We start from the raw sequence: 16,893 nt of genomic DNA on the forward strand, positions 1-16,893 counted from the left end.
TTATTAAATGAGAGAAAAAAATGCTTAGAAAAAAATGCTTAAAAAAAAAAGCAATGAAGAAAGTTTGCAAGAGTCAAAGGTCAGCTAAAAGCTTTTCCAGAGTTTTATTTTTCACTATGCATAACCTGTTATTTTGCTCTGTTTGTCTGGTGTATGTTTATTACATTACAGTAGTATTACAGAAAGCACCAATACTGATGCAGTTGAAAACTAACATCACAATGTGTTAATTCTATAAATATAAGACATAAAATCAGCAATGTTGAAGTCAAGACAAATAAAGCAAGAAAGCAAGGCATATCCACATAAAGTGTGCACTGGGTTAGTATCAAGTCTACTAAACAAAAGCTACCATCAAGTTAAAAATCAATATATCAACACTGTCAAATTGCCAGTTAGATTTAAAAAAATCACAGTATAATTCAGGCTACTTTTAAGTATGCGAGAAAAACATGACATGAAAGGAAAATCACCACTCTAAGGGCTATCAACTTCCCTGTTTCCATTTTCTTCCAAGTTTCCAGAACCTCAGAGCATAGTAAGATCAAGATTTCACTTGTTAGCCAGGAACTCACTAAAATCATCTAGAATAGATAAATAAAACAGCATTTCTAAAAAAAAAAATTATCTCAACCCTTATTAACATCTAAAACAGAAGACTTGAATTCCTGTCCTCACCTCCACCATTTGGCATCATAGGTTTTTCACTTAATATCCTCTTCAATCAGTTTCTCACTTTTTATGGACATGAACAGATTGCTCCTTTTCTCAGATTACCTTGTCCATGACTAGACACAGCTAAAAGCAAAGGTCTTGTAAGACATACAATAGACTAATATAACTACAAGTTTGACCTCACAAGAGTTAATGAAAACCACACATTGTATGATTAAATTAGAGTCAGTCTCAGGAAGAGAAACTGCACTTCTGCAATGTTTTCTTTCCATTTGTTCCCAATCAGCCTTTCCTTCTGGGAAGCAGACTTAAACTTTACAAGCAATATTAGTTCCAGCACATGACAGCCAGTCCAACCTAATGTTTCTCCTCCTTCAGAACAAGACAAGTATCTTCAACACAAAATCAAAAGACCTCTCTAAAGCCAAGAGAATTTCAATCACGATTTATGAGTGTATTGAGTCTAAGTTATTAAATCAAGAATAATAGCATAATGGACAAATGAAATTACAGATTAAAAAAAATTAATTATATGTTATTGTAAATACTTTCTTGGTGATTTATGAGGAAACCCTGAAAACCTTTTGTTAAAGTTCAGATGTGTCCTTCATTAAAATTTAGAAATATGAATTTTAAAATTCCATAAAGAACCGAAGTAACAGTGAACTTGAATGAGAAAAAGAAAGTGAAAAGTGTGCATGGAAGTGGGGGGCTGGGGGGAACATTCTGACTGCTTTTTACAGAAAAATCCTCTTCTTTCGTTTCTAGTTTATATGTATTTAAAGCCTTAAATACCATCAACATTTTCAAATACAGAGAAAACGTTATGGAAATTTCTTGCATTAGCAAAGTGTTCATGGAAACCAGGAAAAATTACTCCAACTATTTTTTAAGAACACAAACCACTAATGAATCAGACTGAGCTGACTGTATTAGTAAGTAAATAAAAGAAAGACTCCGGTTATAGAGTTCTAACAATTCAAGGCTATCACCATATTGTAGGCAAACTCAAGTGCAGTATAAAGAAAAATCAGTGGTAACAATGTGTCTTTCACAAAACCAAACAAATTTAATCTAACTATCTGTATAGAATATATAGAACTGAAAGGTATATATAGAACAAGAGGACTTTATTTCTGGTATTTTAAATTAAAGGTAACAGGAAGGAACAGGACACTAGCTATTCCACAAAAAAAAAAAAAAAAAAAAAAAAGCACCTGAAAGGGAGATGATCATTCTGTCATTCTGTAATCAAAGCTGTTTACTGGTATAATGACTGTTGCATACAAACAAACAGATACCTAACTAACAGGATTAAGGTGCATTATGGCAGAAGATGACATCAAAACTAGACCTGTATCATAAATAAGAACTCAAGAACATTATCATAGTAATTGTATTACTCAGATGAGGTCACAGATTGTTTCCCACCTCGTTTCAAATAGAAACAATACAGTCTCTCATTCACTGAGTGAAGTCACTTCATGATATTTGTATGATGTATCTGGTCTGAAGACTATATAAACTGTACACCTTTTTCATGTTTAATCAAAAAATCTGGCAAGGGCAGGTCCTGCAAATACCTTACCATGTTATCTGAAAAGTCTTGGTATGTATAGGGATTTTCAAACAACTTATTGCTTCACAGACTGAAGCTGAATGAAAAAAAAAAAAATGTTTTCCAGGCTTGGAAAAATTGCTGCAGGCTTGTTATGGTTTTATGGAATTATCAATAATATAACAAAAATCATAAAACCGTAACAAGGCTTCCACAAAGCAGTAAGATCTAGAAAGAACATGGATTCTATCTGTTCTGAATGCTTAAGAATAGCTTGCATTTCTTTCTGGAATCTGTCAAAGAAAGAACACAAAGCCAAATAAAAACTCACTAAGTAACAGCAACAGAACTGTGATTTGTTTTTAATTATTTAAGAGGACACTAAGTATGTCAGTGATTCTTATACTCTAAGTGGCATCAGTTCAAGTATAAAGAAATCTTTGAACCACAGCATAGGAATGAACATCTAATAAGATATGTCTAACTACAATTTCAAAATACTTTTAATTCAAATCTCAGTTAATCAGCAACTTGAAGAGCAGAGCTGAACTGATAAAAGTACTTGAACATTTTTATATCTTTCATACATGATTTAGTGTATTTTTGCACTGAACTACTTAAAATCACTAGCAAATTAGTCTAAGGGCCAAGAAGTCATTACAGCGCATCTAATGAAGTACAAACAGTAGAACATTGGCAAATGTTTAAAAATCTTCAGTCGAACAGACAAAATTAGGGATGCTGATTTGTGAGCTCATGGGCTTTGTTCAATATAATTTTGTCTGCTTTTATAAGAAACTAAATTTACTTATCACTGGGCTTCCTAAGATTTTGCCTTTACTGTTCTCTGTACATCAGTGTAGAAGCAGCTGTTGTGTTTTCTATTCATTTATTTATTAGAGGAACAGAGACACTTAGGCTTTTACATGACTCCAAGAAGCATTATCCACTGTCATGAGATTCACCACAAGGTGAAGAGGCTGCCCTGTGAGCTGTCCTGGAAGCTCCCTGACACTCCAGACCACAAGCTGGAGATCTGCACAGGAGTGCCTCACAAGAGTACACACAAGAGTATACAACTTTTTCTTTTAAATATATAATTCTCCCTTTACACACACAAAGAATACTGTGAAAACTGTGGTAACATATGATAAATTGTTGCTAACAAATATCAAAGAATCATAGAATTGTAAGTAAGGGAACCTCTGGGAACCCATCAAGTCCTACCTCCCTTGTTAAAGTGGGTTCTCACAGTAGGTTGCTCTGGAAAGCATCCAGATGGGTCTTGAATATCTCTAAGAGAAGGAGACTCCACAGCCTCTCTGGACAGCCTGCTACAGTGCTCTGTCACCCACACAGTAAAGTTCTTCCTTGCATTTTATGGAACTGTTTGTGCCTGTTCCCCTTGTCCTGTCACTCTACACCACTGAAAAGAGCGTGGCACCATCCATTTGACTCCTGCTCTTGAGATACTTTTTAACTGTGATGCAGCTCCCTCAGTCCCAAGTCCCTCAGCCTTTCTGTGTTCAGGAGACACTCCTGGCTCCTAATCAACTTCACAGATCTTCACTGCACTCAGTTGAGAACTTCTCTGTCTTTTCAGAACTGGGGAGCCCAGTATTGGACACAGTACTCTACATGTGGCCTCACCAGGGCACAGCTGAGGGGTGACCTGCTGGCCATGCTCTTTTCAGTGCACTCAAGTATACTATCGACCTCCTTCCTGGCCACGAAGGCATAATGTTTGCTCATGGCCAACCTCTTGACCACCAGATCACCAAAGTCCCTCCTTCACAGAGCTCCTTTCCAGAAGCCTCTAACCTCTACCAATGTGTGAAGTTATTCCACTCCAGGTGTTGGCCTCCACACTTGTACAGTTTGAGGAAAGGGAATTCCTCATAGTTTACCTGTGATTTGTTACTGAGTTTCCCACATGTACCAAGTCCCTGGCAAACTGATTTTTATATAAATCTTGATGTGGGACACAAAAACTGCCCTTTCAATAATATCAAAGATAGGAAGTTTCACTGTGATGAAGAGTTAGTTGTTTTCTTACTAAGAACACCAACATTTAGATGTGAACACTCTTTTCAATTAAACAGTTCAGATTAACTTCAAGTCATCTACAGCCATCTCACAGTTTACTTTAAGAGCTGTTCATGAAAGAGAAAATCAATTCCGACTTTCACTCATGTCAGTGAAATTGTTATTCACTATATAATGAAGTTCTGCCACATTTCTATCTGTGCTGAAAGGACAGAAGCAGTAAATGAAGCAGGAAAGAAAAAAAAACACCCCCACCATAACTCATTCAGAAAATAAGGAAAAAAACCAATGCAGAAAGTCATATTGAAACTAAACAGTATACACAAAGTAAACATCAAAGAAATTGCTAAACAGTAAAAGGCTAAATAGTGTCTGAATCAAAATCTAACAGAAATAACAACAAAAAACTTTCCAGGTAGCCTGGTAAGAAAATTACACTGGTTACCACAAATGTTGAACATTATCACAATAATAATTAATTAACACTGTTTAAACAATAATTCTAGTTATCAAAAATAAAGGTACCAGTGCTACTTGGAAAATATAGTATCAAATATTCCAACCTATGTGAACAAATGCTTTTTGTTGCATATTTGTATTTCTATAAATAGGCAAACACAGCAAATTTCTTCCTAAGTGAATCTTTCTGCCAAAATAATAAGGACAAAAGTTAAATAACTGCTTTCAATTAAGTATTATCAGTAATAAAATAAAATGCTATCTACACTCAAAAATCAATGAGCTTCATTTCACTGAATGTTAACATGGAGATGTGCAAAATTTCCAATTTATCACATTAGGAAAACATATAACATGTTTATTACATTAGGAAAACATAACTCACTGAGCAATAAGTAACTGTTAAATGTGATCTGCTTGTCAAACCTTTTCATAGTTAAAATTGTTTCAAATAAATCTACAAGTTACTGTATTTTATGTTACAGAATATTAGTTAAAAATATTACAGTTTTAAGATAGAAAGATGTTTAAATAGTCTTAAAGCTGTTGGCACAATTAAAGGATTTGGTAAGGCTGTTCCCTGAATGGTCTTGGGAGCCAAACAATTTCTTCTGAAAAAAGGCTGCTTAGACAGTCTGAAGTTGGCACAGAAAAACACTACAGCTGTCAAGGCCTGGGATATATCAATCTTCAGCATACCCAAGGAATGTGCAGTCTACTCAAGTGTACATTAGCAGCTCAAGAGGTCAGTGAGTGTACCTTGAACAGCTGAGAACTTCTGTACACAAGGCAGAATACAGATGTCATTTGAAAGTTATTGCAAATTGCTCATTAAAATCATCCACAACACATCTAATGTCAGATAAAAATGCTTATCCTGTGATGAGGTATGCCAGCTAGAACTAGAGAACTACAATGAAAAAACAGAGTACATTGAAAAGTGTGATTTCCCTTGGTCCACAATGAAAGTAACCATAATCATAATACTACAATATGTATAGGAATGAACAATAACTGTTCTTTGCAAAGCAAATCGGATTTTTTTTCCTTTTTCTTTTTATTTTTTAATCATTTTTAACAGTAACAAGCTCAGAAAGCAAAAAATATATAAGCTGAACCATGGGTTAAATGGCATGAATTGCCACAGATTAAGTACTTGCTTACAAGTCATCAATTTACTAAACATTAACTTAATTCACAAACAAAGAATCTCTCTGGATTTAACACAGGGCAAGACAAATATTCTCATTTCAACTCAGTTTTTCTCCTCTCCTCTTGGAAAAGAAACCTGAGCCTAAACATTGCCCTGGACATTTGATATTGTATTGATATTGGTATCAATATTACATGCATTATTTTGCCTGCTGGAAACTGAATCGCATCTTCATCAGTTTTTAGTATTTTTACACTACTTTTACACTACTCAAGAATTAGCTAGCATTCTTTAAAAGTCATACCAAACTCACAAAAGAAAAAAGCTTTTAGTTTAGCAGTGACAATACAAAAGCATAAGCAGCATCTTTTTGTTCATACAAACTGTCATTCCAGACTTTGCAAATTAAACTTACAGGTAGACTTATTTTTTCTCTATGCATCTACAGTAAACTGCACTAAGAACAAAAGAATTTCCTTCAGTATAAATCATACATCGAATGCCTTGACTACATTTTAGAGGCTTTTTTTTTTTGTATTTTACTTTATTTCAGAACATGTTAACATTAGAAGCGTTCATATAAATCCACAATTTTTATAGCACTTATGATAACTTAGTGATAACTTACTAAATAAGTATTCCCTCACAAAACCAAACCAAAACAATGCAATCACAACACTCACACCTGAGTCTCCCCCGCCCCCAACAAGTGCTAAAAAGCATAGGACACTAGGACACACGTGCTTATTTAAAATTTTAAGCAGCAGACACCCATCAATATCCCCAAAAGGGGAAACGAAACATTTAGCAGGATAGAGGGAGCTACTGGATTACTGATGATTTTAGTAAGAACTCTAACAGTAGGCAGTGACAATTTTTCAGTATCACAGAGTATTTCACGATTAAGTGAAATATACATCACTATCATGCTGAAAGAATTGATACAGAAATGCAGAATAGCATACAGGACTGAGCAAATATCAGATTAGCCTTCAGAAAGACTGAGAAAACATGAAAACAGATGTGGCATAAACATCTAAACACTTGCAAGAAAAAAGGCTGTTTTACACTTTCCTACCACCTAATATGTTTCTGATTAAAGAGCTTAAGCCTTTAATCAAGCCGATGGACACATTCTACACCAAAACACCACATTCCTCACCAAAAAATATACTGCCTTACATACACTGGCTGCAAATAAGACATTAGCTTATTTCCAACTTCACAAGAGTCACAAACACACAATACACACCACCACATCGAGAAAGATTTGTAAGGAAATTGATAACTTCAAAATAGATGCTATCAGGAAAAAAGTGCATCTTTCTCTCCAGTTTCTTAATGCTGAAGTGCTAAGGGTACAAAACCAGCACACAGTATTATTTGTGGCACTAGAAAAATAATTAGCTATGCTCTAATCATGACGTAAATAATTTTATCTTGTTTTTTTTAGTACTTCTGGCCACAAAGAAAATGCCTTTCAGTCAAACATTGAAGAAGGATACCATTTTATTTATACATTTGCTGTTATTTACTGCTATGTTGATGAGCTAAGCAAAAGGAGTGCAAAAGACACACCAAAAGATGCTATCATTACACACGAACTCTTCAAATTAGTCCAGCAGAGTGACAAAAAGAGAGCAAAATACTTATCTGAATAATTTTATTATACATTGTCAATTGATGTGAACTGACTCATTTAGCATTAATGGACAAGAAAAACAATACTGGTCTGGTCTGACATGGTAGTCAATGAAGTATCATTACAAAAGTCAGTTCAGCATCATCGTGCTAGGACAGGAAAGAAATGAAAATAAGTTAAACAGCAGAAGTAAGTTATCTGATAGACATGAACATGTAATACACAGTACCATCCTCACCAATAAATAACTTTACTCACTTTTTTCAGACAGACTGAGTGCACAGTCAGGATGATCTGCTTTTGTCTTCATTCACTGATAGAGTCTTTAATAATTGCTTTCTTCTGAGTACTCAGTATTGAACACTTGCTCAATTTAAGAACTGTTCCCAAAGATGCACTGATAACAGAAAGCAAAAGGGCTCCATTCCATAGGTGAGTTAAACTTTCTATACATCAAGGATAAGATAACTCAGCTGTGAGCACCCATTTCAAGCTACAAATTTCTAAACTCAGGGAATAAAATCTAACAGTAGTCATTAAAGTAATTCCACAGAATCAAGACCAGTTGAGATTGGAGGTGACTTCTGGAAGCTATCCGGTCAGAAACCTCAGCTCAAGCAGGGACACCCACAGCACGTTGTCTGGGATCATTTCCAGATAGCTTCTACAGATCTCCAGGGAGGGTACTTCACAGCCTCTTTGGGCAACACCAGTACTGCCAGTACTCAAACACTGACACAGTGAAAAAGTGTTTCTTTGCTATTCAAAAGGGAACAACTGCTCCTTTCCTGCAGAACTGCTTTCTGTCAGGCCCACATCCTGTCCTGGGTCTGGAGTTGTTCCTCACCAGTCGTAAGGCTCTGAACGTCCATTCATCTATTTCTCCACTGTCCAACTGATAAATGGCAGCAGAACCCTCTGATGTAACAGTCACCGTTCCCAGCTCCATGTCATCACCAGTAATGATCTGCCTCATCATTCAGACCGTTAAAGAGGGCTGTCACGTGGACCTCCTTCCTGCCCTCTCTGAAGACAGGAGACACATTAGCTTTCCTCTAAGCTTCAAACACTCATCCTAGTTGTGACTGTTGCTCAAAGATCACCAAGTGTAGTCTTGCAAAGACAACAGCCAGCTCCCTCAGCACTCATGGGTGCAACCCATAAGTGTCTAAGAACTTAAGATATTTTCAGTCTGCTTAAACATTCCCTTACCCTCTTCCACTAAGAGTAACTTAGTGTACACTGTGTACATTTTCCTTTCTCTAGTCTTTCCCCCCAGTCTCTGTGACTTGGGATTCCTAAAAGCCAGTTTTGACAGTAAAGAGTGATGCAAGGATGGTATTCAGTACCTCAACCTTTTCTTTGTCCTGTGTAACCAGGTCCCTCACACTGTTTGGGAAAGGGCTGACATCTTTCCTAGTCTTCCTTTACCCTCCCAAATTGACCACCCTTGCTTCCACCTTCTGTGTGCTTCCTTTTTGCATTTGTATTGTATTCATCTTTGAGTTTGACAAGAACTCCTTGTTCACCCATGCAGGCCTCCTAGCATTTTTGCCTGACTTCTCTTCTTGGGGTGGCTGAAGCTTGGAGGAGGTTATACTTGAATATTAACCAGCTCTTCAGGCCTCCTTTTCCCCTGCACTGTTATTCCATGGGACTCTCCCAAGAAGAAAGCTGAAGAGGACAAAGCCTATTCTACTGAAATTCAGGCTGAGAGTTTGCTTTCTTTTTAGTCTCTGCACTGTCCACAGGATCCTTAACACCACGATGTCATGGCCACTGCAGCCAAGGCTGCTTTTGATCTTTAGATTTGGAAAAAAAACATGAGGTCCAGCACATAGTTGGAATGAAAGACACACAGAATGAAGTGAAATACAGGTTTTGTATGTAACTGTTTTAAGTGCTAAAATATTGTGGGTTATTTTAAGAATTCAATTGTCATTTTGAGAACAATCTTTCAGTTCCAGTGTTGTATTTAACACAATGCTCTGGATTAATACAAAGTATTTCATAGTTTCAGTGGATTTCAAAACATGGGAATCTGCAAGTAGTTTTCATTTTACAGACCACATATCCATATAAATACACATTTGGTACATTCAGGCTGAATTATCAAGGCTAATAAAGTAGAATGTGGGTCCACCACATTAACTCTTGACTGAAATTACAGTTCTTGCCACAAAAGTCCTCTGATATTGAGGACAAGTTTAATACTGTGAGCAAATCTTTAAAAGTTAGGAGCTAAATAGTAACTGAAAGAGCTGAAAAAGTATACACAATAGCAATAATGAATAAGATTATCTAAACTAAATCTTTAAGAACTGTGTATGTCCTCCTGAATTAGAAAACAAACAAAACAACAAACCTGCTTAAAAAAAATGCTCCTCAAGGTCAAATCTCTAAAGTTGTACAGCATGACATGTAGAATTTGGTGTGTTACAGAACTGTGCTCAATACAGCTGGAAGAACTACAAGAGTCTACAACTTTACTACAAAGTAAAACATGACTTTCTTCATTGAGAAACAGCAAAGATCTTCTGTTTCCATAAAACAACCTTTCACCTCATGACTCTCTGTACCAGATACTTGTTTCTCACTTACTCCAGAGGCTAGTTGAAATACCATCTACAGACATGCTATGAGTAGGTAATAAATGCAAATACACAATTTTTAGTAAGTCTCATTCTCTGTTCATCTTCACAGTTCTATATTAACATGAAATATTTCTCAGTACAAAAAAGTATAAGCAGTTTCATTCTTATTAGCTAGAAATTGTCAAAAATAAAAGAAAAAATATTAAACTTAGCTACTCAGTGATGATGTTTCATTGTTTAGAATAAAGGATAAGGCCTTTATTAATAGCACCTGTACCAATCAGACTCATGTGATTTAGACTCCTTATGGCAAAATGTAAGAAAACAACAACAGCAAACAAACAAAAAAACAACACCCAAAACACTAAACAGCTGGCATCCCATGGTACCAATAAGTATGTGGTCTTGGCTTAATCACTAATAAAATAAATTAGTATTTAATGAATGGAGGCATTAAACACTCTGCACCGTTTTATGTGAACAGTATATATGAATATCAACAATTAATACAGAAGAAAAACTAATGCACACAAATTCTCACAATGATAGTTCACAAGCATTTTATTTTTAGTCACAAAGCCAGAAGAATAAAAAAGAGCTTTACATTAAAAAAAAAAAAGAAAGAAAACACCAGGAAGGATGAAACTTGGAATTTCTCTATAATATTTAATACATTTAATGATTTTCTTTAATAATTCCCAGATATTAATTTAAATACTTTTAATATACACAATCAACACACACAAAATACCTACTCATATATTATGATAAGATACAACACTTTGGGCATTTTTTTAACCTATTTAATGTATTTTTCATATAAACTTCTAGATAAAGAATTGGCTAATAACTACTTATAAGCCAAATGGCCATTATCCTGGCTTCTTTCAATATCCAGTAGGTGTCCAAAATATTATTGATAAAGAAGGGCAGAATGCATCTGTTTTCCCAGGTAATGGAAATTTCTTGATAATGTATAGGCTTGTTACAGCAATCCTATCTGTAGTCAGTAGTAGTGATATCAAACAGAATATTTTATGTTCTTCTCTGACCCATAAATTGATCAAAACAAGTCCATCTGTCCACAGAAGTATTATTCTTCCGCAAACAGTATGAAATAGGACATGAAGATCAGACCAGGTCTATCCACAGGTTTCCAAGATAAACAAGAAGCAAAACAAAACCAGTAGAAACTGTAGCTGCAGTCACTCCCATCTTCCACAAACTAACAGTCCACTTTTCTTATTCCCTTTCTATCTAAAACCACTTACAGATATGCATAGTCCATAGTTACAAATGTCACCCAAATAACTGACAGTAAGGAGAAGTAATGTTAAAAGCAAGCATAGGAAGAGACTTCTTTCTCAATTTATATTTATCACCTTTTGACAGAAGCTGAGTTCTACCTGATAATTTGCAGCAGCAAACTATTTAGGCACAGATTACCAATGAAGTTGCTAATTTATAGCTAATGAAGACTTTCAAGTTTTGAATCTATAAATTGCATCTGTAAATGTAAAACTATAAGCAACGGTATGGTTTCTTTGATCAAACACTATGGTGGGACAACTGTAACAAACTATGCAGGAAGTGCACAGCACTGTTTTCTTGAGAAATCTGTCCCTTAGCAACAGCTGTATATACCTTTAAACTCCCACTATAGCAAAGGAGTGGGCTTTATAATCATCATTGCTAGGAAAAGCAAGTGAGCTAGGAAATACAATGAAAAAAGACGTGCATAATACACCTTGCACATACAGCTTCAGAGAGAAGTTAATGATCTTGGTTTCCACAGAATCATAGAGTTAAAAAGTAAGTACAAACAGGAGAAACCACACCTTATTTTAGCAGAAAGAGTTATAACATTACTTCTTTGGTAAAAGCTGCATCTAATAAGACGGTGAAGGCCTTCTGCAATTAACACCAGCAGTATAAATAGAAAGCAGGGCATGCACCTGTTTCTTTTAACTTTGTATTTCTACTAACACTTCCAGCAAGAGATAATACAACTGGAAAGAGAAAAGCTGGTCCCAATAACAATCTATTATACTGAAAGATAGGAAAGATTCTTTAAAATACTGCATGGTAAGACTTCATCAAATCTTATCTCTTTGTTTGGGGAATAGTATGGATTAATAACATTATACAATTCAGCAGCTTAGAGACTGGGAACTAGGATAAAGCAGAAGACAGACATTTGCTAAAGGATACACATTATTTTCTACCAAATGGCACAGAAACTCTACAGACAGACTGAGATTCTACAAACCCATTGTATCATTCCCCTTTAAAAAAAAAAAAAAGGAGAAATCACAATCTCCTTTACCACAAGTAACTGCCATTTGCAAAAGGAAAACAGAAAAACAAAAACAAAAACACAGCACTTTCAAGTGCTCAAAAAAAAAAAAAAAAAAAAAAAGAACCACAAGCGAAAAGGAGAAGCAGAAAACACATACCAAATCTTATAAACACCAATAATAACCAAGAACTCCATGGAAGAATATGGACATAGTTGTTAAAGATTTTCTAAGGAAAGCTCTCAGGATATTTAGGTGGTAGGCAGATGTATCTAACACCAAAATAGAATGTAGCAGTTAAAGGAAGTAACAGAAACCAGATGTGTTAAAACTCACTGTTTGACCTCTCCCTTTTACACTGTTCCCCAACAACACAGAGCCAGACACAGAACTGGAACAACAAGGACCAAAAGAAAAGTATCCATGTCTCCCCCTCCACAACTGTTTTCAGGCAACAACTCCATTATTCAAGTTATTCTTAGGTAAAATTAAGAGAAGAGGAGCACTAAAATTAAGAGATTAATTAACTGAGTACCAAAATAACTATACAATACTCTGCTGCAGATGTGTCAGTGGTTTATGGGTTGGTTTGACCTGGTACAGTGGCGACTGAGGCAGGGGACCCATGGGCCCACGCCTTGGGGAAGAGGAAGGGGGAAAGAAAAAAAAAAGGGAAAAAGGGAGATGAGCTTAGGAACAAAACAGCAGCAACGATCTGAGGAGGAAAGCTAATTTACTAAATAAGATATCAGAAAGCAAAATAACACAGTATAATACAATATAATTGGAATTGAGGCTAATGAATCAAAATGAGCAAGAGAGAGTGTCCGATAAACCAAAGGCCTTAAGCCAAATGCTGAAGGCGGACGGCTGCAACAAACACCCACTGCTGAGTCCATCCCCAAGGGAAGAGGGATGGTCCTGTGACCACAGACAGTTTTTATCTTTCCCTCTGAGCAGAAACACTTAAAATGCAAAGCATGGCACAGTCCTTTGGGGAATGTAGTTCTTCTTCTCTTCTGAGACTGGTATACCTGGAACTATCAATGATCCACAGAGCTGGAGCATTAACTCTTTAACTCCCAATACACTACATGTTATAATGTGGAATATCAATAATATAACAAAAATCATAAAACCATGACAAGATGCAGCAATCACTATTTTCCCAAACACAACAACAGAGACAAACACACTTCAAATATTTCCTTTGTCAGCTTTATAGTAGTGTCCACCATTGATGGTTTGGGAGGTCGAGACTGCCTTCTTAACAGTCTTCTCATTTTTGCAAGTTCCATGTCAGAATGATAAAACAATCAGCTTTTACAAAACAACTGGAACAGAATTGTTATGCTCAAGAATCCTCTTATCATGATTCAAGTTCTAACAGTGAACCAGGACACCCAGGTCCCTCTCCTCAGAGCTCCTCTCCAGAAGGTCATCCCCCAGCATGTACCAGTGCATGTAGTTACTCCTCCCCAGGTGCAAGACTCTACACTTGCTCTTGTTAAATCTCATGATTTTGTTGAACCTCAACCAATCAAGTTGAGGGCTTGTCCAGGTTCCAGGAAATCCAGAAGGATCAATTTCCTATCTCAAAAGGCACTGTACATTGCTTTACCCACCCAGGGATGCATCATGAACTTCGATGGGGGATTCATATGTAACCACTCCATGGATTTGACACTAGTTCATAGTGGTGACAGCACATCTCATCACTGTTAATGATATAAAACTGGACATAGTCACCTTCAGCTGCAAATTGGTTCAATACATTAAAAAGAAAATTTTAGTTGGTCATTTCCAGATAACTGTAATGGGCTTATCAGTGAAAAAAACATAAATGTACACAATTGCATGTAAAATGAACATGAACTAATCTAAAGGGGAAAATCAGACACTTTACTACAAGTTTCTATTATTTATAATTCACTTCAAAAATGTGCTACGCAACTACATTCCATAAGTAATGCCTCCTATTCATTTGCAGAGAAACTACAACAGATACCAGGAGTGGAATAGCACTACTTGATAGATCAAATTCTCAACTACAAAACATTGTTTTTTGTTGCAGTCATCACCATCAGCTGATTCATGCAGATGGGCTGACCAAGATGCTCTTTATTTCATGGCGCGATAGTTGTGAGTGGCCATCCAGAACATGGATTTTTTTTTCATCTCACTGCTGCCACTGCTGAAACATACCACCCACCAAATGTCAATAGGTGCAATTCTTTCAGCATGGAGGAATTCAATTCCACACCTTTGCTTCAGATGCATTTTTATGTCAGATATCATTTTGTCAGACACGGTCCACCATCTGTTGCATGATAACAATACATAATACAATAATGGTGAGTAGGTTCAACTTCTAACTGCCATACCACCAATATCTGCCTCTGACATCACTAGGTAACATAATAAAATAGGAGGCATTACTTTTGGAGCTGCCCTCAAATTATATAGGTTCAGTTAGTGAACGTGCTGATCGTCTTTGATCTGCCTCCACTAAACTTCATCTGACACTGCAGATCTTCATGCTGAGAAAGGGAAACAGAATTATCGTTAAAAAAGAGGATTCTAAACATCTCTTACAGAACACTGAGAAATCTCCATATCATTGACTGTTTTGAATTGCTAAATGGCAGTTTTGCTGACAACTCCCTTTCCCCTTTGTCCTCCAAGAGAGGAGTTTCTCCAAGCCTTGATTCCACCTGTAATTCACGTTCAGCACCAGTTGCCCAGTCTACCAATGCTGCTTGGAACAACAGCTTACAATTCCAATATGGATGCTATTATCTATTCATAGCTATGAATGCACATGCCCTGGACCTCACAGGCTTCACCAGAGCATGTTGCATGGTAAGATAGTAGTGGCCTACCATGGAACAAGAGAGAAAGCAAGGCAAGCATCAGCTATCGCCTCTCCCTACTCCTTATTCGCCTGGCTTTATGCAGTTCTCTAGCATGGCAGACTGCCATGACAAGACCTCCTGCTGCTACCATTTGCTTATTTTCATGAAATGCAGCAAGTACAAGTGACGAACGACCAACTGCTAACATGATGAGAGAATATCTGATAAGGATGACAGGTGGAACTCTACCAAGGACAGCCTCTCCTATCAACAACACCCCCCTCCAAGGATGGGCTTGAGTGCATTTAACCACACTACAAGGTGGGGAAGAGATTAAACGACCTCTCAAGAGCTATACTTCTACGGTCCCCCTTCTTTGCTCATTTTTTCCAGGAGTTGCACACCGCAGCTCACCTTGCTATCCTCACTACTCACCGTGCAAATACATGAGTTTCTCGAGGCAAAGAGTGACAGCACACAGCCAGCAGCTCGGGGCCCCGAGCAACGCACAGAGTTCAAACCCGCTCCGGGACCCGGACCCGCCCTACAGGTGGGCTCTTCCCCACGCTCCCGAACCCGCGTCCCGGCGGTAACAGCGCACCGGCAGACCCCGGCCGCTCGGCCGCAGCCACCCCTCAGCTCCACGCCTCGCTCTCAGGTACCTGGCAGCGGCTCAGCTCCTCGGCTAGGCCCCGCAGCTCTTCCTCCAGCACGTCCACCCGCGATGCAGCCGCCTCCGGGCGCCCCTCTGCCATCGCCGGCGTCGCGCTGACCGCCTCTCGCCGGAGCAGACGGGTCCCACGGCGGCGGGGAGGGACGCGAAGAGCGCCCGCCCTCTCCTGAGGGAAAGAAGAGAGAAGCGGCGCCGCGAACGGCTCGCAACGAAAACTTTCCCGTTTGGCCGCACTCACCGCCCGCACGGGCGCCGGAAACCGCGGGGAAGGACGCGGCACAATGACGTCAGCCCAACCGCTGCCCCAGCGAGGCGAGGGGGTGCGAGGGCACGTTTGAATTCGCCCGCCCTAGCGGCGGCGCCGCGCATGCGCCCTGCTGGCGCCTTCCCGCCCTAGGCGGGGGGTTGTGCTCTCGCTCACCGTTGGTTGGCGGCTGCTGCTTCAGCCGTGTGCAGTGTTTCGCCTTGGAGCGCGTCCTCTGCCCTTAGAAACGCAGAGTTGTCTCATCCAGCAACACTGTTCCGTTGTTTGGTCTGCTTTTGGTCTGCTTTAAGACCTTGCAACTGGAAATTAAGGAAGCCCTGGAAGAGCTTTTGGGTCTGATGAAGTATTTGCGTGTGTGCATCTACATAAATGCACATGATTTAAGAACAGGGCATGCAGAGTGTGTTGTTTTCAAATAAAGGACTAAATGGCGCTGCAAAAGCAAATCTTGCAATACTTTCTGCAGCCTGCATGGGCCCCATCCATTGATTCGTGGTGTTCTTACCTAGTTCTTCCCATAGGCAATGAATCTCTGTTCAAATGAAAGAGCAGGACTGAGCATGACATGTCTCTAATTAGATGGCTAACAGCTGGCATGTTTTACCCCTGTTCCTCATGGTTGGATCTGGTAATCTTGAAGGTCTTTTCCAGCCCAAATGATAATGTGATTCCGTGA

At 38.1% G+C, this 16,893-nt stretch overlaps 1 protein-coding gene across 1 annotated transcript in view; it reads right to left on the reverse strand.

Moving 5' to 3' along the window:
- The window catches only part of CNTLN (centlein), a 194,148-nt gene extending 177,971 nt beyond the window's left edge, over positions 1-16,177 (reverse strand). Inside the window, exon 1 of the mRNA XM_065745640.1 lies at positions 15,942-16,177. Within this exon, the coding sequence (XP_065601712.1) occupies positions 15,942-16,034 (93 nt within the window). The 5' untranslated portion in view covers positions 16,035-16,177. The remainder of the gene's footprint in view (positions 1-15,941) is intronic.
- Positions 16,178-16,893: the final 716 nt, after the last annotated feature.

The sequence above is a fragment of the Cyrtonyx montezumae genome, unplaced genomic scaffold, assembly GCF_038088225.1.
Source record: "Cyrtonyx montezumae isolate F1298 unplaced genomic scaffold, pur_monq_1.0 scaffold_36, whole genome shotgun sequence".
NCBI lineage: Eukaryota > Metazoa > Chordata > Aves > Galliformes > Odontophoridae > Cyrtonyx > Cyrtonyx montezumae.